Genomic DNA, 23966 nt, shown 5'->3' on the forward strand with positions numbered 1-23966 from the left:
TTATATAATGAAACATTAATAAAATGCTAAGATGAAGTTCATGTTATTATAATAAAAGTATTTATGAAATTGATATTTTTATCTTTTTATGTTCTTTAAGCTGTGTGTGTAAATTGATGGCTAACAAAACTAGGATTTTGGTCACTTCTAAAATGGAACATTTAAAGAAGGCTGACAAAATATTAATTTTGCATGAAGGTAGCAGCTATTTTTATGGGACATTTTCTGAACTACAAAATCTACGGCCGGACTTTAGTTCAAAGCTCATGGGATATGATTCTTTTGACCAGTTTAGTGTGGAAAGAAGAAATTCAATCCTAACAGAGACATTGCGCCGTTTCTCATTAGAAGGAGATGCTTCTGTCTCTTGGAATGAAACAAAAAAACAATCTTTTAAACAGACTGGAGAGTTTGGGGAAAAAAGGAAGAACTCTATTCTCAATCCAATCAACTCAATGAGAAAATTTTCAATTGTACAAAAGACCCCATTACAAGGAAATGGCATGGAAGATGATTCTGATGAGCCCTTAGAGAGAAGGCTGTCCCTAATTCCAGATTCTGAGCAGGGGGAGGCCATCCTGCCTCGCTGCAATGTGATCAACACTGGCCCCACATTTCAGGGCCGAAGGAGACAGTCTGTTCTAAACCTGATGACACACTCCGTGAACCAGGGGCCAAGCATCCACCGGAGGACAACAACTACACGAAAAATGTCACTGGCCCCTCAGACAAATTTCACTGAAATGGATATCTATTCAAGACGTTTGTCTCAAGAGAGTGGCTTAGAAATCAGTGAAGAAATTAATGAAGAAGATTTAAAGGTATGCATAAATTTTTAGTGCCCCTCCAATATAATCAGGTACAATATGATATGTATTACATAGCAAAATTTACCCAAATTATCAGGTTAGGATGGGATTTTATCTTAAGACTTAGGAAGTCCAAAGTCCATATGTAAGCAATTTCAAAATGTAAAACAATCAATATTTCCAATTACAGTGGATATATATCCATCATCCCATAAAATATTTTATAAGCCAAAGCAAGGATTTAGCATTAGATTCTTTACTAGGCAGTGTTATTCATTATTATACATTAAAAAGAATCTGCTTTATTACCACTTGAAACATCTGTGAGATGAAGTGAAGTATAAATATAAATAAATATATAAACAAATAGCTTCAATTATGTGTAAACCAAGAACTATGTCTGAATGAACATAACCTATAGAAGGAGTATAAACATCTAGTCTTTCAACAGAACCAACTCACATTCTGACTTAGATGTCATTCTTAACGGTATGGGCTTTTTTCTCTTTTTAAAATTATTACTATTATTATTATTAATGAATTTAAATTTAAATCCTCAAATTTAATTTGAAAAAATGATTTATTTGACTAATAATAGTTACTATTTATTGATTACTTCTAGTACCAAGCAGTGTAGACTCAGTCCCCACTACTATGTTAGATAGTATAAATCATTGTCCTCATTTATTGATGAGGAAATGGAATTTCAGACAACTTCAGCATTTTGCCTCAATGCAGATGTTAGAAGTGGAGCTTGAATTCAAATACAGGCCTATCTGACTTTAAAAATCTGTGCTTCAAGCCAGTATGCTCTATTACAATTTTATTGGACCTATCTTTGTGATCTAGTGTTTCATTTACAAATTATGTGGACTTCATGAGACAAAAAAAAAAAAAAAAACCTGTAATTTCTCTTTGACTATCTGGAATCCCATTTTTTTCAACTTTTAAAATATATCTGTCAAAAGTTTTTAAAAATTTCTGGATTATAATTATACCAGAAGTAGAATTACATAATTTAAATCATATCCATAAAGAGGTATAACCCTTTGCTACTGAAGAATGCACAAACCCAAGCTGATTTTCAGTCTATTGGGAGACCTTTGTATCTAGGAAAATGCCAAATGACTTGTCCATGAACACTGGAAGAAACAACTTAAATCAAGGAGAGATCTGTGAAGCTTCATATTGATGATACCATTCATTTTTTAAAAGGTATGACACTGTTGAGCATTTAACTACTAAAATCATCCTACAATAATACAATTATATACCCAATACTTGTAGAATTTTTAAAAAGTACAGTGTTTCACAGTTTCCAAAAAGCTTTGTTGCTCCATGGACTTCATATTGCCTTTGGAATGATATCACATGTGGCATTAGTTCACTTAGCTTCAAGTAATGTTCCTTTATTTCCACACATTCAAAATAAAACTGCAGTGATGATATGAAATGATGTTGTCTCATTGTAATAATCATGGCTCTTTTTCAGGAATGCTTTTTTGATGATGTAGAGAGCATACCTGCTGTGACCACGTGGAACACATATCTTCGATACATCACTATCCACAAGAGCTTGATTTTTGTGCTAATTTGGTGCTTAGTTGTTTTTCTGGCTGAGGTAAGGATATTCTGTGATTTAAAGTTAAATTAAGAATAGTTTCAAGAGGCACTATATATATTCATATGCACACACACATATAAATGCATGTCTACACATTTATTATGTATGTAATTATGATATATAGTGTTATTGTTAGATTTTGAAAATCCATAATTATAATCACTGTTGGTATTTTATTATTTCATACATAGCAAATAAAATGTGCCCCAAATATACATACTGAAATTGCAGAGTATTTTTAAAATACATTTTATTGTGTATATTTAAGATATACAACATACTATTATGGGATTCATATAGATTATAACAAGATTACTATCATGTAGCAAATTAACATATCCATCCTTTCAAATAGTTACCCAGCAGTTTTGTGTTTATGTGTGTGTGGATGTGTGTGTGTGTGGATAGAGGGGGAAAGAATAACTAAGGATTCATTTAGCATGGACCCCAAATATAGTATAATTTTACCTATAACTTTCATTTTGTGCATTATATCTTTAGATATGAAGAATTTTTTTAGATATGAAGAATTTTTAATAGAATAATTAAAAGGATCAGAGTAGATGGCCTATATAATTTGAAATTAAGTACTAAAAATAATTCTTCACTAAATTCTAAATTTATTAACTGTCTTCACATACACACACACACACACACACACACATACACACACACAAAAGGTAAATATATACTAATGACTTAGGAATAATTTTAAACAACCTTTTTAGAGACTCAAATCATACACTTCCTTGCATAAACTGTGTTGTCTTTAAGACCTCCATTGTAGTTTCTTTACCAGGCTTCTGTTGGGCTTCATATCACCAAGTTAAAAGTCAGATGGAGGTAGAAATAGCATGGCAGGTCACAGCACAAGCACTTCCTGAACCTGGGGGAGGATGAGGCTTTTTTTTTTTTTAAGATTTGGACACCCATGGAAATACAAAGGGTCCTAGCAGGAGACATCAGTGAGGGAAGTGACAGAGAAGTTGAGTAGAGAGAATTTGCCCCCTGGTTGTCTGAAAAGGACAAGCATAACTCAGCACCAAGGGCTTACCATGTGTTCATTTAACAAATATCATTTGTGAAGATAGAGATCCAGTTTTTTTTTTGTCTTGTAAAATTTTCCCACTTTAAAATATGAGTAGTTAGCTGGGTGTGGTGGTGCATGCCTGTAATTCCAGTGGCTTGGGAGGCTGAGGCAGAAGGATTGAAAGTTCAAAGCCTCAGCAACAGCAAGGCAGTAAGCAACTCAGTGAGGCCCTGTCTCTAAATAAAATACAAAATAGGACTGGGGATGTTGCTCAGTGGTTGAGTGACCCTGAGTTCAATACCCAGTACCTGCTCCCCCAAAATGTGAGTAGTTGATTAAATAAGAACCAACAAAGGAACAGCATGTAGACATGACAAAACAGGTTTATGGATTGGATTATTCTTGTGAATGATTACCCCCAACATTTATTCCTGAGAACATGGATATGTCGTAGTGTAGATCTAACCTGTTGCCCCATTCTGCCTTCGAGGAAAAAATGGCCTTGGTGAAGAACCACAATAGAAATGTGTAAATAACTGAAACACAAACTTATAATTGTACATTTTCCCCTATTTTTTGGCTGCTTCCATCCTCAATTAAGAAGGCTACATGAAGTATCATTACCTTCCATGATCTTGTAAAATAGTGCTAAATATCTAAAGGTATACAACAAAAAAAATGTAGATGCTGCTTCAACAGAAAACCACTGGTTTCCAATTGACCTTTGAGTTTTGGTACTATCCCTTTTTTTGCCATGCTGTTTTAAATTAACTAACCAAATGGAGACTTAAATTAATATGTAGTATAGTGCCAACCCTGGAATCAGAATGACTGGGTGTGACTCCGAAATTTGTCTTATTAATACTATGAAACTGAGAAAGTTAGTTAAGCTCTCTGAGACTCCAGTTACTCATCTGTATAATGGATATTGAAATAATACCAGATAAGTGGGCCATTTCATGGGAGACATTGTGATTATTAAATACTTAATGTAGGGCTTGGGACAGAAGGAGCAATGCTAATTGCTGTTATCCATTAATATCATTATAAATCTCAAGATAGTTTGAGGTGAACAAGTCCATAACAGTGATATAATTCCAATAATTCCTTTTACTCTTTAACAAAAATAAAAGGTTGGGTAATTTGATGCCCACATATGAGTAATAAATATTGTATTGAAATGTACTTCAAATGCACCTCATTAATTTCAGCCCTGTCAAATGACTAACATTAATGTGAATGGAACCCAGCCTGTGCCCTATTTTAATCTCAACCAGTCCTTATTAATGATTTGATCCCTCCATACTGAAATATCACGTTACTTGATTTCTTAGACTTATGCAAGAAAAAAGTGCCTGATTGTGGTGGTAATTTCTGTTAATTTTTAAGATGTGAGTCTCATGCAGCTCCATAAAATTGAACTTAGTTAGGTACCTTTCAAAATGATGTGTAATTAACTACTTACAGAATGATGTGTAATTAGCTAATTCCCACACATGTATACAATAGTATTTACTCACTTAAGAAGACAATGCTAAGCATGGTGATGCATACCTGTAATCCCCACTACTTCGGAGGCTGAGGCAGGAGGATCATAAGTTCAAAGTCAGTATCAGCAATTTAGTGAGACCCTCAGCAATTTAGAAAGACCCTATCTCAAAGTAAAAAATAAAAAGGACCGGGGATGTAGCTCATTAGTAAAGCACTCCTGGGTTTAATTCCCTCCAGGACCAGCAAAACAAAAGAGAAGTTTAGGGCAAGGAACTAAATAATGAAAGAAGATATAAATGCTATATAACTACCCATATTAGTTAACCTTTCACAATTATTATAAAAATTGCCTTCTTAATGGGAAAAATGATTAATAGTGTTCTTTTCTGGACAAGAAATAAAAAAATAAATCTTGTGGCTTTTTGGCCAATATCCTATAGGCACTGCCAGTTATCTAGCTCTAAAATTTTGAATAATGAAAATATGGTAATAGAGAAAAATACTGATTTTTAAATTATGTGCACAATTATACATCTAAACAGATCATTCAATATTGTTCACAATTTTGTTGCTTTCTTTGAATCAAAATTTACATAGTTTTTTTTTTTTTTAAGCTTCTTTCCTAATTCTAGGGTGTCCATTTCTTATTACCATTGGAACATCTCACTGATACTCCATATCATGGTACAGATGCTAATTCAGCATGATAGTGTAGTTCTTTTAAACTCTCTTCGGGGCACCATATTTATTATTGAAAAACTTTAAAAAAATGTTAAGATATATATTTTTTTCTCCATGGAAGTGACTTACTTTTTAAAATTTTAATAAGAGTAATATTTTAATTCAGATTTATGTTTTTACAGAATAGGTTCAATATGCTTCTCTTTTGCAATATGATATACTTAACCTTCCCCCCATTTTTACATTTAAAAATTCTTTTTTTCAGGACTGCTAAACTGAATGTATTTGTTTGGTTTATTCAGTTTGCTAACTTTTAACATGAGTGTGTCATTTTGAAGAAGGAATCAGTCTCCCTTTCTATTTTTGTAATATTTTCTCCTCTACAGAATAATATCTTCTGTTAAGTTCTTAGATATTTACACCAAACAAACAGGCTTTAACATTTCTACTGCACTTGTCTTTCTAGTGGACATGCTTGGCTGTACATCACTGATTTGATAGAGAAGAATGCCAAGAATAGACTAGGAGATGTTTTCTTTTCCTTTGCAACTATCAGAGGGTGTAGTTGATTGAAGCTTCTGAAGGTCCTTTTCAGATCTTCTATTCGATGGTTTTTAGCAAAATGTCAGAGAACTGCTTTATTTTTTTTTTAATTAAATGACTTCCTTTCTCTCTGTTAATAAGGAATCTCTGAGTGGCTTTACATTGTTAGGAATATGAGGATGTAGAGAAATCCCATGGTATTACTTCCTATGCTAACTGATGGCAATTCTCTTAGAGCACTTTTCTGATCATGAATCTATATTTTAAGGAATGATTTGGCCAGTAAAATATTGAAAAATATGTATTAAAGTATACTGCATTCTATTTGGTATGGAATGATGTTTAAAACCCTGAGAAATGGAAAACCTTTTTGCTAATCATCTGGGACTATCACTCTATCAGAAATTGTGTTAACTTTATAAACTCTAAGCATTTTGGAAATGAAGTGATAGAATGGACTCAAATATTTCTATGTGCCTCAAATAATTTTACTAAAACCAATATGTGGAGTTCTTGAAAATGTTTTGACTCTAGTCAATAAAAGCAGTTTGAGTTTGTAATTCCATGTGGATAGAGTCAGGAGATAGCTTTATATTACAATGACTGGGCCAGTTCTTTAGAAAACTGCTTTGGGCATTGTTCCATTAGTAAACATTATATTTTTACTGAGATGTATTCACATTCAGAGAAGTTGGCAATGCCAGCATTATTGACACTCCTTTAATTGGAACAAAGGGGGACTATAATAATAAAAGAGTGACTCAAAGCATGTACACTTATCTTAGATCTTGAGTAATTTGATTAGTTGGAAGAAATAGGAACACATTTGTATGGGAACAAAGACTTTTGGAAAGTCTAGACTATCCTGGGTTTCATGTCATTTAAAATTTTTATGAATCTCAATGAAAGCAAGATAGTTTTTCTTTTTTTGAGAGAGTGCATGGAGGCTATTGGTACAATGAAGAAAAGCAGGAAAGTGCGAACAACACCATTAGACTTTTCATCATTCTATGTGCCTCTGATATGTAAATTTAACTAAAATGCATACACCTTTTTAAAGTATAGTACTTCAAAGTGTAATTTCTTAATTGATGCTAAATGTTCCCCTTGAGTTTTTTTTTTTTTTTTAATATAGTGGCCTTAAGGTAAATTCAAGAATGAAATGCTAGACCCTTATTCCAAGTGAATTTATTTCTCCCCACTTTATTTTTATTCTGTACACCTTTCCAAAATCACCTTATTCACAATTGCTTGCTTTTTCTATTTCATTCTCTGATAAAGTTAATATTTAGCTAATTGTATGATTTCTTACATTTCAGTCATTCTAACATGACAATTGTGATGGTATCAGAATGAGATTAGATTTCTCCACAAGGTTTATGAGAATGGAATGTCAAATTGATATAGAACAGAGCACAGATAATTTAAATATAAAAGGCTATAAAAATTGAAGTTGTTTAAAAATTTTTTTTGGGGGGGGTATGGTATAGAACATTTATTCCTCAGCTGAATGTCTTTACCTTGAGAAAGTCCTAATTACTAAGAAATTCTCATACTGATAATGTGTTTTAACCTGAATGTAACTTATCTTAATTCATAAACTATGCAGTTATACACTGTCAAACTTTTTATTTTCATAAATATTAATCTCATCTTTTCCAATAATTAATTGTTCTCACAAGAATTAATCATCCATAATCATTACACACCAAATGAAATTATTTTGGGCAACCAAAGAGATAAATGATCTGCTGGTAAAAAATAAAGTGTATTATTTAAAACATTTAGCTATAATCTTACTTCTTTTGTGAGGTTCAGTGAGTAGTACCTGTTGAATGAAGGAAAGAATTGGCTTTATTTACCTCAGTGAAAACTGAGTTCCATAAACTTAATGTGTTCTTACCACAAATAATGATGCTTAGAACCCTTATTGCATCTGCTGGACCCAGGAAAGCAAACAATAATGAAAATGTTTGTATGCATGCTGCTAGTCATATTGAAGATAGAGGCATACATAGAAAGAATAAGTATTGATGTTAGAAAAAATAAATCAACTGTGTGTTGTTCCATTCCAGGTGGCTGCTTCTTTGGTTGTGTTGTGGCTACTGAAAAAGTGAGTATTTTATGTCTTATTGTGAATTAAATTTTATCTGCATCAATTACTTGGGTCTTACGAAATATTACAATATCCCCTGTGTTTCATTTCCCCACTGTATTTTCTAACTGAAAATACAAGTCCCAGTCATCCTTTACTTTCTGAGGGGAATGGGTCCCAGGACCCCCACAGGTGTAAAAATCTGCAAATGCTTGATTTCCTTATGTAAAATGATGTAGTATTTGCATATAACCTCTGCCTACCTTCTCATACACTTTAATTAATCTCTAGATAACTTGTAATATCTAATACAATATGTTATATAAATAGCTGTTAGAAAGAATTGTCCAGGGAATAATGATCCCCAAATCTGTATATGTTCAGTATAGATGCAATTTAAAAAATGTTTTCAATCTACTGTTGGTTGAATCCATGGATATGTGACCTACAGTTCCATAGGTCAACTGTATTTTGTGAGTATGTGTAGTTCCTGCAGCTCTTTGCCATTTCTAAAGGAATTAGTTATGTTCAACTTTTGTGACATTCAGTAAAATATTTGAAACAACATTATATACTTAGTACTTTTCTCTAAATATTTTGATCTAATAAAGATCAATTATATATATTTCAATGGTATAAAAAACTTAATCTACTCTATTGCAATAGAAAATTTTGAGATTAAGGGTTAATCCAATAGATTATGCTTCTTTAGACACAAATTTAGTTTTTGTGTGTATTGGAAATTCCGTAGACAAGTTTGGTTGCCAAATAACATTTTCCCTTTTGTTTTACAGCAATCCTCCTCAAGATGAAGGGAATAGTACTAAAAATGCAAATAACAGCTATGCTGTGATTGTCACCAGCACCAGCTTCTATTATGTTTTTTACATTTATGTGGGAATAGCTGACACTTTGCTTGCTCTGGGATTATTCAGAGGTTTGCCACTGGTGCATACACTGATCACAGTGTCAAAAATCTTACACCACAAAATGTTACATTCTGTTCTACAAGCACCCATGTCAACCCTCAACACGTTGAAAGCAGGTACTTGACTAAGTCTACAAAATGAAACTGCTAATCCATCATCAGAAGGGCTTGCGGCTCAGATGACTTCCCAGCAGAGCCACTGGCTTTTTCTTTTTTTTAATTTTTTTATAGGTGTCAATGGACCTTTATTTTTATTTATTTGTATGCAGTGCTGAGAATCAAACCCAGTGCCTCACACATGCTAGGCAAGCACTCTACCCCTGAGCCACAACCCCAGTCTGAGGAACTGGCTTTTGCAGAGTGTCATCTATACTTTGTCGAGCCTCCTGATGACTGGCATGTGCATTTCTCAGATATAACAGGCAATCATATATTGTGGCTCCTGTGGCTTTCTAGATCAGACAGTTAGAGTGGTTTAGTTTATTAGAATGTGATAGAACAGTAGCAGCAGCAGCAGCAGCAGTCTTCTCTGAATCAGTTGGACTTTTCAAATATTTGCTCTAGTCACCTTCTGGACATCTTTAAATAGTGCTATTTCAAGAAGGAGAAGACTTGAAGGGATCAAGGAAAATATATAATTCTTCTATTAATGAAGTTAATATTCATTTCATAGGGCAGAATAATCTAGTTTTATGTACCTGTTTAGGAATGATCACAAATTTGTTCCATTTTATTTTTTCCAGGGTGGAAATAAAAAAATGTATTTTGAAACTATTTTTGACACCATAATAGTTAAAGTCATAGAAAGTAATGGTAGTGGAATAAAGGGCCCAAAAAATTTCAAAACTTAGGGTCATAAGGTACTTTGAAATTAATGAGTTCCATTGATTTCCCCTTTAGACAATTTCACACTTAAAGACTTAATGATTTAATAAGTTTTATTCTTACAGCCATCTGTCAAGTTCACTGTGTGTGGCACTAAGCCAGAGAGTGGATGGTACATAGATGAATAAGCCATCATTCTTAGAGGAGGACAAGCAAGAGGAGGACACAGAAATACTTGACTATGAAATGAGGAATATGTTTCAAGATTAAGACTTACAGAGTGATTTGTATCAAGACAAGAAAGACTTATTTTTTGTGGGTAACAAAATTTCAGTGTTGGTACATAGGAAGATCTTTATGTTTATTTTGAAGGCTATGGGTCACTTAAAGGCTTGCCTCCTTTGGATATACTCATTGGCATTCTGTGTTTTAGCATTCTGAATTTTAGACCTAATGGGATGCTCAGTTCACTTGATCCAGTGAGTTCATTTCTTATGGAAATCTGAGACCTAGAGAATGTAGGGGATTTGCCTGAATTTCTGCCAGAATCAGAAATGGGCTATAAAATACAATGGAAAGAATACGAGGGTTGTTTGAGGCCTGGTTTGGTCCCATAAAAGTGATCATGAGCAAGTTACTCTTAAGCATTGGCTTCCTTACCTGTAAGGCAGGATAAAGAAAAATTATCTCAGAGGGTCTTGTGAGAGTGAAACAGGACAAGTTACTTGCCTATTAACAAGCCAAGATGAAATCAATGTTAGTTTCCCATCACAGTTTTCTTTTGTAGTGTTGTTCTCTTGGGGGCTACACTTCCCATTCTCCCTCTTCACTTTTCTGATTTCCTCTTTCCTTTACACACAACTTGTGGTTGGTTCTGTGCCTTCTTGGTTTCATATTTAAATGATCACCACTCATTTTCTTTTTCTCATTTGCCTTACTTTCCCAACTTGCATCATACAGGATGATTCCTAAACATTACTGTGTTGTTTGTATTCCTTCTTATTTATGCTCTTGAGAACTGAAATACTAAGTTGACCTTAATATCTCTATGCCCTGTTCCTGCCCTTCCTCTGTCACCTCCTGTATTTGTATGTAAGGGTTATGCTTTCTTTTAAAATCCTTCTCTCTTGCTGACTCACAAGCCAATAGCTCCCATTCTTTCACCTAGTTATTTTCTGCAATACTTGGCAACAGCCAGTGTAAAGAGACTTGTAATTTCTCCCAGATGTGCCCTTCTGCAATTGTACATTGACCTTGATTTTCTCTGACTCCTTGTCTGATTTTCATATGTCACTTTTGAATGACCTTAAGCCTACACAGACAAATAATAGATGCTCAGCAAAGTACATCAAATGAATGAAAATGTGAATGTGTATTTTGACAGAATATTACCATCTGAAGTATAGTAAGCACCAGGATATTTCTTTTTCACAAAAACAAATTTTCATAAATCTCATGGACTCTTTTTTCAACTTTTTGTACATTTATGGAAAGATATATGAACATGTTTAATGAAATATTCAAAAGAACATATTAATCAATAGCTATTTCTTGAGGAATTCCTACATTTAAGGCTTTTTGGCTTGGGCTGTGGTGATACAAAATGAATGTGGTATGATCCCATTGACCCCTAGCAGTGACAACCTAAAAAAAAGAGATAAGACAGATGTGCACAAGCGACTGTGATATGCAGCATGCATGGAGTCCTGTGACACGGAGGTGCAGACAAGGGTGAAGAGTTTACCTGCAGCTGGAGCACACACTGAGGCTTTCTTGCAGGAGGGGAGTTCATGTGGAAACAGATTTTGACAAGCAGAGATGAGGGGAAAGGGTTTCCAGGCAGAAGGAACCAAATGGGGAAAAGAAGAGTGATAGGAAAGTGTAGAACGTGTTTATCAAGAATAGACCAGCTTGGCTGAAATAGGATATTTGGGTAGAGGAAGCTGGTGCTTGCTAGGTCACTTAAGGCCAAATTATGAAAAGCATTAAATATTAAACTAAGAATTTTGGACTTTATCCTGCAGTTAATACTGGGTGAATGATAAAGTTCAGAATTACTTTGTACAGTATTATGTTACATTTTATCTAATTGTTTGTTTAACTCCTCTCTAGACAATGTATTCCTCAAGGGCAGGCAGCTTGGCTTATTCACCTCTATTATCTCAGTTTCTGGCTTTATGCCTGACACATAGTAGACACTCCATATGTAACTTTTTTGATCGAAAAAACCCAACTGATCCGACTTAATCATGTGAGTCTGGAATTCAAAAGACAGGCTGAAACTTAGATTGCCAGTGAAGAGCATAGAAAGAGAACATGGCAAAGGAGAGCCACAGAGTGGGTACGAAGAGAGAGAGAACTATCATGGATTCAGCAGAGATGTGTCAGTAAGGTAGCCTGGAGAAGTTAGAAGAGAGGGAGAGCTCTATGTTATGGAATACAGACATAAAGGAAATGGTGATAGCATATCCAGTGAATGATCTTTAAACTCAAGATTGCACAAATAAGATTGTATTTAAATAAATATTTAAATAGCTATTTAAATAACTATTAAAGACATTTGTTTTTTATCTGCATCCCACAGGAAGCTGAGTTTTATAACAGTTGAAACATAGACCAAGCATGGTGGTACATGCCTATAATCCCAGTGGCTCAGGAGGCTGAGACAGGAGGATTGCAAGTTCAAAGACAGCCTCAGCAATTTAGTGAGGTCTTAAGCAATTTAGCGAGTTCCTGCTTCAGATAAAAAATAGAGAAGGGCTGGTAATGTGGCTTTTAAGGTTAATCCATGGTACCCTCCCCACACCAAAAAAAAAAAAAAAAAACTTTGGAAAAGTAGGGGACAACAACTTGAACACATAGTTACTTAGAAATTGAACAAGACTAAAATTTGAAAGTCCTTATTTTTCATACATGCCAATTCTCATGTGATACCTGAATGTTTCTGCTATGATCTAAGTTTAGTATTGAATATATTGATATGCCTTTTAAAATCACTTGATTTTTGAGATATATGCTTCTATCATATTATAGGTGGGATTCTTAATAGATTCTCCAAAGATATAGCAATTTTGGATGATCTTCTGCCTCTTACCATATTTGACTTCATCCAGGTTTGTAAAAATTCATTATTATTAACTATTATCTTTGCATGTGTCATATTGCTTTTTCAATAATTACAAAAAGAAATAAATAAGTTTTAGCTCAGTTTTCATTTGATTGACACTTGAAGTCCTGCTTATTGTATAAATTTTTTGAACATCAAAATTCTTCAAAATAGGCATGACATTAGTAAATGCAGTAACAAGTCAAACCTATTTACCTGCCCCAAACCCAAGACAACCTCTAGCTGTAATAACTAACAAACAATTACCCCACCCCATTGCTGGCCACAAAACATGTTATTTTTTTATATTGGCGTAACTTTTTGTTGGAAGCTCACCTACCTCCAAATGGTCCATGTTGAAATGAAGTTGGATTAGCAGCCTCCATATGAACACTTTGGCACAGATTAGCTAATCAGTTTCCCCAAGTGAAGAGGCAGTTTCTGAACAGATGAGAGGAAAAAGAAAAAGTCATGCTACCCAAAGGCTCTCCAGGAGTGACAGATGTGAATGGGCCTGCAGGGTGGCTGGGCTGAGGCTGACTCCCTGGGGTGAGAGTTTGATGGGGTGGTGAGAGTTGAAGAAGGAAAGAGGACATGGAGATAAGAGTGACCTTACAGATACATTACGACTCCAAAGTGACAGAACTAAGGAGTGTTATGAGCTGATACTCTTGGCTTTTGGACCAGGATTGAACATAGCTTTCTGGGCTTTCTATCTGGTTTAGTTGAAGCTCTGGAGACCAAATGTCATGGGTCTCAATGGCATTTGCTTAGGGAAGCAGTTGGAACAGAATGCTGTCCATCTGGGGATGAATTGTTCTCTGCTCTTGCCCCATTCTCTGTCCCCAGTACAGTACTGCTTCATTAAAAGTACTTAAAAAAAAAAAAAAAAAAGAATACCATGCATGTGTGTATACATAAGCAACATCGGCAGATGCAGAAAAGTCATCCTGTCAGTATGCCTCATCTGCAATGATTGCTAATCAAATACTTTTACTGTTCCAAGTGACCTTTTGCATTTTGGATTTCCTTCAGTTGCTGTGTTTAGAGATATAACTCAACAGCACCTGCTGGAATGTTTTAATCCATTTTTGAATTCAGGCATTCAAAGGAATGTTCCTGTGTCTTTCTTTAAAATGCTGGACATTTGTTCCTCATTCTAGAAGTGCAAATCACTGGTGCCAAATATAATCTTATTAAATGAGGTACAGATTGGAATGAATATCTTGGCCTGATTGCAAATGTGTTCATGAATGGTGCACGGTGCCTTCTTGATAGTTATTTTTCTACATCTGTGGTTTACTGGGCATCTTCTAAATCAGTTTGAGGCTCACCACAAAAATCCTCTGTGAGAGCTAATTTTTAAATATTTATTTTATAAATTAACATTTGACATATGTGATGGATCTCAACTCCTTTCTTTTATGTCAGTTCGAATAATTTCGGCTCAAATTCTAATGCTGTTGAGCTTCCTTTGCCATTCCTTCACAAGTGGTTAGGCAGAGCTCTTTCGTTCCCCCACATTTTTTATAGGTGCATCCTAGTTATACAATATCATGGGATTTGTTACTACATATTCATGTCTACAGATAATATAACAATATAATTTGTCCAGTGTCACTCCCAAGAACTCCCTCCACCTTCCCCCTCACTCCTTGGTTCCTTTCCTCTACTGTTCTCCCTTTGATTTCATGAGATTCCCTCTCCTTTCCTTCTCCTTTTTACTTTCTAGCTCCTGCATATGAGGAGAAAGATCACTCTTGACCTTCTGAGTTTGACTTATTTCAGTTAACATAATGGTTGCTAGTTAGGTGGAGCTCTTTTATTGTAATTTACCAATTTTATTTATAATGGAAGATGTCCATTATGGAAATTATGGAAAGACATAACAATCTAAATGCAGTAAAAATTTAATTTTTATTTTGTTAAATAATTTATCATAGGGGTTCCCTTATGTTGAGAGTGTCTCTGATTTACAGTTCATTATGTTTAAATAAAAATCATTCTGTTCACAATATTTTAGGAATAGATCTGGTGCACAAAATAAGGCATAGCTATTAATTATCTTTCTCAAAAAGAAATCCCTTAATGTCTCATCACTCTGTTTCTTAACTTTTGTTGATGTTCTGACAAAGCTGCTTTCTGGATTAGAATGCTGTATTATGAAAATGGAAGATCTATCGTTATCAGTGTTTTACCTTGAACAGGCACTGAATCTTTTTATTTATTTATTAATTTTTTTTTTTAGTTGTCACTGGACCTTTATTTATATATGGTGCTGAGGATCGAACCCAGTGCCTCACACATGCTAGGCAAGTGCTCTACCACTGACCCACAACCCAAGCCCAATGCACTGAATCTTGAAGGGTCTAAGTTTTGTCACCTTAAATTAAACCTGATGATGGTCCCTTTCAGTTCTAAAGCTATATGGCTCAGACTGGCTTGCTGGAATTGGACCATCCATAAAAAATTTCTTCTTGAAGGCAAACAAAGAAAAAACTATATCCTAGCATCCTACTTACCTCTATATCTGAGAAATAATTTATTTGTGGAATAGAAGCATGAGTATTTTAAAATACTCATTTAAATACAATTTAAAATTCTGTTTTCAGCCTCAAAACTTTAAGAACTCTTGATTTCTTCTTTCTTATATAGTATAAGTCTATGCACTGGGTCCTGCTGTTCTGATCTCTGCAACCAGTCTTTCACATCTTTGCCCATCCCTCTATTCATTTTATTGATCCCCATTAATCTGTGCTTAGACATTTTCAAGGATTCCTCATAATATATGAATTAGATACCAAATCAGGTGTTCATTGCATGGGTTTAAATAGGCTTTTAATGTTTGTTTGTTTAACTGATTCCAAAATGAACATTATTATCCTCTGTTCCTACTTTGCAAGAAACTCTTTGTGGCCTTCAGTGTCAGGAATGTTTTCTGTTGTTTGTTTGTTTGGTTTTGTTTTGTTTTTAATTTTTAAATTTTTAAAAATTTTGGTGCTAAGAATTGAACCTGGGTCACTTTACCACTGAGTTTCATCCCCAGTCCTTTTTATTTTGAGACAGAGTCTCCCTAAGTTGCTGAGGCTGGCCTTGAACTTTTGATCCTCCTGCCTCAGCCTGAGCAGCTGGGGTTACAGGTATATGCCATTAAACCTGGTTCAGGATGCTTTTAGCTGAATGGAAATGTGCTACCACTTCTTAGGAGCATGAAAACCTCTTAGGTTTTCATATTCTATTTTCTTATTTTGTTTGTTTGCTAGGGACGTTTAGGATTTTGGTAAAGATGAATGGGCTTTAGAAATGTGTGCTCACATTTTATCTTTTCCTAAAGTCCCTCCATTTATTTATTTGTGTTTTTATTAAAGTGATTGGTGCCCTCTTGTTAATATACATGGCCTAGAATGATTTTTACTTAATTGATTTTGAATTAAAAACTAGTATGGAATTTAATAGTTTTTCTCTAACTAGAGTATCAAATATATTAAACCAGTCAGTGCCTTTAATTTTGCACACAGGGCTAACTTATTAGGCTCTGACCTCAGTTTCTAAAGATGGCCTTTTATGGAGAAAAAGAAGTTACTTTTTTCAAGACTGAGACTTATTTTTCATTAATTTTTGGTTTGGACTGTACTCTGGGTAATTACAGTTGCTAGAAATCTGATAATTGTGTGAATTACTCAATTCCAAATGTAGCCACCTTCTCAATTCTTCTCTAGTACAGTGTAATAGCTACCCAATCCCACCTGTCTTAGACAACTTCCTATTACTGTAACAAATGACTAAGACACATCAATTTATGAAGGAGGAAGATTTATTTTGGCTCACAGTTTTAGAGGTTGCAGTCCATGATCAGTTGGCTCAGTCGCTTTTAGGCCTGTGAGGCAGCACAGTGTGATGGAACAAAATCTCTTACCTCATGACCAGGAACTAAAAAGAGAGAAAGGGTTTGGGGTTCCACTATCCCCTTCAAGGCTACAACTCCTGGTGACACAAAGATCTCTACTAGGTCCCATCTTTAAAGTTGTTGACACCTCCCAATAGTCCCAAGCTGGGGACAGAGCCTTTAACACTGAGGCCTTTGGAAACATTTAAGATCCAAACTATAGCACCATCTGTTCTATGTTAAGATAGTTACAATTGTGTTCCTAAGGGTCTCTGCCATCTTAGCTTTCATTAAAAATGAAATAATGCTTTCAATATAAAATAAGACTAGTGTATTTCTTATACCAGCAGAATCACTTTCCCACCCAATGTTTAAGGAAAACCTCACCAAATTGACATTGTATTGTAAGAATGGCATAAGTCAAAATTAACACAGTGCAATTTACAACTGCCAATAGCAAATAAGAGACCCTGATCCTGATGGAGTAGCTGACCATTCCTGATATCACCAATGCAACAGCAATTGATTTTAGGCATGCTGATATTTAATGTGATGATCCATTTAAATTAAATCATATTCCTGCCTTAACCATACTTGGAACTTAGTCTTTCTTTTCTTCCAAGAGCTCCTATTTTTTAGAAATAGTTGACCCAGGTTTGAAAAACTGTGATTTGTCATTGATGAAATGATTTTCCATTGATGAACTGTTTTGCCACATAGTAATTGGGGGTATTTGGAGCTTTCCCATTGTTCTGGTGGCATCTGTAGGCCAGGAAGAGAATATGGAAGATTCTCTTTAAGATTTACTTCATTAAGTCATAATATACCTAGGTCAATAACAGTAAAACTTTATTCAAGAACTTGTTGAATGAATAGGTGGCTGGCATTTCTGCTGTTGATGATTGGAGATTTAATGTCCTTGAAATATGATCATTTGAAGTTTCTAATGGAAATAGCAACCCATTCAAAGACTTATTCTACTCCCCATCCTTGCCCCATTTATACTACTGTACATTCCTCTGAACCAGTTGGAAAATACATGTTACCATGGAAACTTGGAAAACTGGCCTTTTGATTATTATGTGAATGTTATAATGGGTTTGTTTTTAATTCTTATTGCAGACAGATACTGTATTCAAATGGTTATTGTGTAATAAATATTAGCAGACTTTTTATCTTTTAAAAAATATATTTAATGTCCTATAGAACTGTAGAATTTAAGTCTTTATCCTGAAGAAAGCAATCTGGCATATCTGTTTCTGAGATTACCACCAGTGTTCAAGTTTTGGGTAATAGGAATCGATGTCTCTGTTGGACGGGCTCAAGTGAAGTGCAGAATTCATTTTGGCAATACCTGATATAGAGAAAAATGATCTCATTTCACATTAAATTAGCCATTTCTCAAAATCTTTTATTAAGCTGTTAGAGTGTCTCCAATTATTTCAAGAATGGGAAGAGGAAAGTTGGGGAGAAGAGTGAAATTTAAAATATAATGTCTTTCAATATTAAACAGGAGAAAACTAGGCTGAGAAGTTAGATGACTTAATCTATATTTAAGACAGATATTTCTCATTCAAAAAATTTCAAGACAAGTTCTTAATTTTCCAAAATTATCTCAACAAACCATGCATGGTGGTACATGCTTATAATCCCAGAAACTCAGGAGGCTGAGGCAGGAGGACTGCCATTTCAAAGCCAGCCTCTACAACTTAGTGAGGCCCTAAGTAATTTAACAAGACCCTATCTCAAAATAAAAGAAATAAAACATAAAAAGGGCTGGGGATGTGGCTTAGTGGTTAAGTGCCCCTGGGTTCAATCCCTGGTACCTAAATAAATAAATGAATAAATAAATAAAAATAAAATTTTAAAATGTACATTTATACTAAAATTATTTCAGAATAGGTTAAAAGACCAAGCTAAAAAATATATTCATTTAAAATTTACTTATTGTACTCTATTTCAATGTGTCTGGGAAATGAGTGTATCCAAGAGATCATAGAACAACACCATGTTTCTAAAGCATCAAAAAGGTTACTGCCAGAATCCTAAACATTTTAAATATATTTCATAGAACATAGAGGAAAAAAGTATACTTTGAGACAGCTGTCTTCCCTACAATAGGGACACACCTGCCCCTTATTAAGAAGAGTAGGAAGAGTTCAGGTCGAATATAAGTCACTGAGCTGGGCGTGGTGGCACACTTCTGTAATTCCAGTGACTTGGAAGGCTGAGGCAGGAGGATAACAAGTTTGGGGCCAGCCTTGGAGACTTAGTGAGACCTTGTCTCAAAATAAAAAGGGATGGGGATATAGCTCAGAGGTAAAGCACCCCTGGGCTCAATCAATCCCCATAACCTATACATACCTACCTACCTACCTACCTACATACATACAAACAAGAGAAAAAAAGAAAAAAGTAAAGAAGAAAAAAAGAAGAAATCTCTGGCATGTGTTGTTCACTTTACAACATGGAAATGTTTGCTCATGGAGTGTCTTCTTTGATCCTACAGTTGTTATTAATTGTGATTGGAGCTGTGGCCGTGGTCTCTGTTTTACAACCCTACATCTTCCTAGCAACAGTGCCAGTGATAGCGGCTTTTATTGTGTTGAGGGCGTATTTCCTCCGCACCTCACAACAACTCAAACAACTGGAGTCTGAAGGTATGACAGTGCTCGCCTTGGGAGAAAAACCAAAAGAACATTTGGGGATTCTCTATTGTTAATCTACTTTGCAGAAAAATAAAAAATAAAAAGAATCCTGCTCTTAAACTTTTACATCATATAACAATGATTTTTTTGGAAATATATATTTGTAGAAGAAAACTACATCACACATAAATTATTTTTGCCAATTCATGACTTTATTTTGGTTTTGAAACAAGCATATAGTCTGGCCAGAGTTGGTGCCTAAGACAGTCATTCATAATTTATTTATATCATTTAAATTTTAAAAACTTCAAAAAGGTTACTACAGACTTTCATAGAACCTAGAGAAAATGTGTTGCTACTACTGAAATTTCTCTGGGTTCCTAAATAACACCAGACAGAATTTTTCCCTTTGTCTTATCGTCCTCAGACCATTCCTTTATGTCCCAGGGCTGCCTTTTTGTGTGTCCCCAGCCTCTCCTTGATCTTTTTGAAGCACTTTTGTATGTAACAGCCTGCCTGTGGGTGCATTTTCAGGAGATAAACTTCCAATGTGTTTCTGCTTCAGGATTTTTGAGCTAAATCAAGTCACATAAACTTAACTGAGACTTGAAAGGATTGTTTTTAAAGAAACGAAACAAAACATTTTCTCAGGAACAATGCCCAAAGGTAGTCAAGAAATTTGAGTAAATAATGGTCATGATTTTATAGTATGTTGCCATCCATGGTAGCCAACGAAAAAGGGAAGGGTAATTCATCAAAAATGAACAATCCTGCTATTCAAAGTGTGGTACCCGAGTGAAAGATCTCTCTGACCTGTGACATTTATGGAATGCTGTATTCTAAGTCTTTTTTAAGAACAAGGTAGCCTGAAATTGCACTCTGTGTTTACATGATTTGCATTGTTTTCAATGGGAATATTTCACAGGCAGGAGTCCAATCTTCACTCATCTTGTTACAAGTCTAAAAGGACTGTGGACGCTTCGTGCCTTTGGACGGCAGCCTTACTTTGAAACTCTGTTCCACAAAGCTCTGAATTTACATACTGCCAACTGGTTCTTGTATCTATCAACGCTGCGATGGTTTCAAATGAGAATAGAAATTATCTTTGTCATCTTCTTCATTGCTGTTACCTTCATTTCCATTTTAACAACAGGTATTATGAACTCATTAACTATTTAACTACACATTTTATTGGTTATTTTTAGTTATATGACAGTAGAATCCATTTTGACATAATTATGAAAGCATAGAATATATCTTGTTCTAATTCCATCCTTAGTATCTCTCCTTCCCATTTCCTCTCCCTACCCACTAATCCTTTCCCTTTTTTGTTTTTTCTGCCATTTAAGTAAAATGTTGTCAATGAATAAAAAGCTACATTCTTTATAGGTTAAAGAGTGTAGATGTATTTAAAGGGTTTCTGTTTTTCAGTTTATTAACCAGAAATTTGATGGTTTACTCTTGAGCAAATGATTTTTTTGAATTTATATTGTTTTATTTTTGAGCAAATAATTTCTTTGCATTGGAGCTATATATTGTATTATCCCTACTTTCACACTTTAGAAAAAAAAAACTGAGACACAGAGAGCGTCAGTTAGCAGCAAATTTGTGATTGGTAGAAAAAAATTACTCTTTTTATATTGATATTGGTAATGGGTCCTGGCTTCAAAATCAATAGATTTCTTTTTTAAACAGCTCTTGGAATAGGGGGAAAGAAGCATTCACCCCACCCCCTTGCTTTACCTCTCCCTCTCTCCCTCCCTCGCTTGCCTTTCTCCCATCCTGATAAGTTTTGTTCTTTTAACCGCTAGTTTATGACATTCTTTATCTAATATTAATTTCACATGAGGAGACATTACCAGAGAAAGGAAATACTTTAGATAAAAGTGCCATAGTTTTCAAATGCTAAGATTCTGAATTCTAGGATCTTTGGAAGAAAACCACTGTTTTTCATAATAAGTAAAATACAAATCTATATAGATAAATGAGTTTTTTAAGAAGTTTAATTTCTGAGCTATATATCATCAATATGTATTATATATATAACAATAGACAAAGATTGAGAGAAAATGCCACTCAATGCCAAATATCCAGGATTGTTTGGTTGTAAAGCCAGAATCCTGCTCTATCCCAAATGGACAATTACAGGAGTCTTATGGATCCAAAGGGCAAGCAACACTATTGTACCTGGGAGGGGCCACAACAGGCACCAGAGACCTTGCCATCTTTTGAATCCAGTTGCTGGCTTCTGTCCATTCCATTCCAGAACTGTCATTCCTTTCTCTTTGAAGACTGGTTTTCTTGGTGTGCCAGGGTTAGGGCACATGTACTTTATGTGGCTTTTTCCTTCTTGAATTAACAGCAGCATTCCCCCATCTAATTAAAAAGTCCCGGAGGGAACAGAAAACAGGTTTTTTGTTTTTTGGTTTTGGTTTTTGGTTTTTGGGTTTTTTTTTTGTTGTTGTTGTTGTTGTTTTGAGTCAGGGTCCACCTGCAATCCACACTGTAATGAGGCTAATTGCTTTTCCACATTTGTTTTTCTCTCAGCTGGACAGTGGGAAGTGACTCCATGAAAAGAAGATAAATGGGCAGGCAAATAATGAATCTCGCATAGCACACTGATTTTTGGCAATAATTTTTAAAAGTAAAGTTTCTTGTAGAGTCAGAATATTTAAATTTTTTATTTAATAACGTAAATGATCAAATAGGATCAAAAATGACTGAATTACATAAATGAGGATTTGTTAACAATAAGTCAACCCAATATATCATGTGCTATATTATGATGGTGTAAAGTTTGATTGAATTCTGGTTTAGCAAGGAAGTAGTCAAAGCATTTAACAATCAGTGTAATATAGAACCTCCCAGTCCAATCACATGCCCAACCACAGTGGACACTGGCCACCCAGCTATTATCAGTCTGGGCTCAACTGGTCTTCAGCTACATTAACTTTCTTACATAAATTAACTTCTCTAAGCTTCTCATTTTCCTCATGTGTAAGAAGACACAGTAATATACCTCTCCCTAGATTTGTGGTGAGTATTAAAGATGGTAACTTATGTAAAACATCAGTATAGTGCCTAGTCCACAGTAAATACTCTATAACTGCTATTTTACTTGATGTTATTAAAATTTTATCTTATTCTTAGCCTCCAAAACAATTAATATATTGGAGACTTGGATGGATCTTAAGTATTTAAAGTGAGTTACTTAGTACAACAGCAGAATTTTGCTGTCTATGGAATACCCTCTGTTAGAGGAATTGTGAAAAAATTTTTCAATTAATAATAGGATGAGAGCTGGTGTTGTGGCTTGGCAGTGGAGCGCTTGCCTAGCATGTGCGAGGCCCTGGGTTCAATCCTCAACACCACATAAAAATAAATAGATAAAATAAAGGTTTGTGTCCAACTACAACTAAAAAATAAATATAAAAAAATAGGATGAATTATTTCTCCCAGTTTTTGAACTTTACAACAATGTTATCATGCATTCAGGAACTAAAATTGATTAGGACTTGATAACCTAAATTTATAATAATTTAAGAACATCTCAAAATTTTTATAGCCAAACTACTGAATACTTATAAATTTTAATTAGTTGTACTTTCTAGCCCTGCAAAATTATTTGCTCTAATTAAACACTTAAGCATTCTTCTTTCTAGTGAGCTAGTTTCTTATTTCTTCTTTTCTTTTCTTTTTAAAAATATAATGGGCAGGTTCTTTCTTTCCAAATGACAGACCCATTTGTTTCTGACTGCCTGGTCAAATGCTAAGTCCATTTTCTTTCCCACCGCCTTTGAGCAGCAGAGAAAGTCATCCTTGCAAATATATAAAGCATAACCTAAACATTGTGCAGATGTTATTCAAATGTATACTTCCTTAGATTTGAGTTTGTTTTTTCTTTTCTTCCTTCTTTCTTTCTTCCTTCCTTCCTTTCTTTCTTCTTTCTTTCTTTTCTTCCTTCTTTCTTTCTCCCTCCCTTCCTTCTTTCTTCCTCCCTCCCTCCCTCCCTCCCTCCCTCTCTCTCTCTCTCTCTCTCTCTTTCTTTCTTTCTTTCTTTCTTTCTTTCTTTCTTTCTACAGGACCCCATAAGGACCCAGGATTTTCGTTTCCATGTTCCATTCCAATAGTTGTCATTAATGTTATATTCAGAGCAACAGTAGAGGAGAGAAAACATGCTATGTACTCAAGACCAACAACTCTGTCACTACCTGAAGCTTTTTTAAAAAATAAAAATGGCATTTTTTTTCCTTATATTCAGTCATCTTGGATTTAAAACATTCATTGAAAGTTTACTATC

At 34.6% G+C, this 23966-nt stretch overlaps 1 protein-coding gene across 1 annotated transcript in view; it reads left to right on the forward strand.

The window, feature by feature from the left end:
- The window catches only part of Cftr (CF transmembrane conductance regulator), a 191361-nt gene that overhangs the window by 124918 nt on the left and 42477 nt on the right, over window positions 1-23966 (forward strand). Inside the window, exons 14-20 of the mRNA XM_076853473.2 lie at window positions 101-821; window positions 2302-2430; window positions 8254-8291; window positions 9068-9318; window positions 13060-13139; window positions 19528-19678; window positions 20592-20819. Coding sequence (XP_076709588.1) covers window positions 101-821; window positions 2302-2430; window positions 8254-8291; window positions 9068-9318; window positions 13060-13139; window positions 19528-19678; window positions 20592-20819 — 1598 coding nt within the window. The remainder of the gene's footprint in view (window positions 1-100; window positions 822-2301; window positions 2431-8253; window positions 8292-9067; window positions 9319-13059; window positions 13140-19527; window positions 19679-20591; window positions 20820-23966) is intronic.

The sequence above is a fragment of the Callospermophilus lateralis genome, chromosome 1 (assembly GCF_048772815.1).
Source record: "Callospermophilus lateralis isolate mCalLat2 chromosome 1, mCalLat2.hap1, whole genome shotgun sequence".
Taxonomy (NCBI): Eukaryota; Metazoa; Chordata; class Mammalia; order Rodentia; family Sciuridae; genus Callospermophilus; species Callospermophilus lateralis.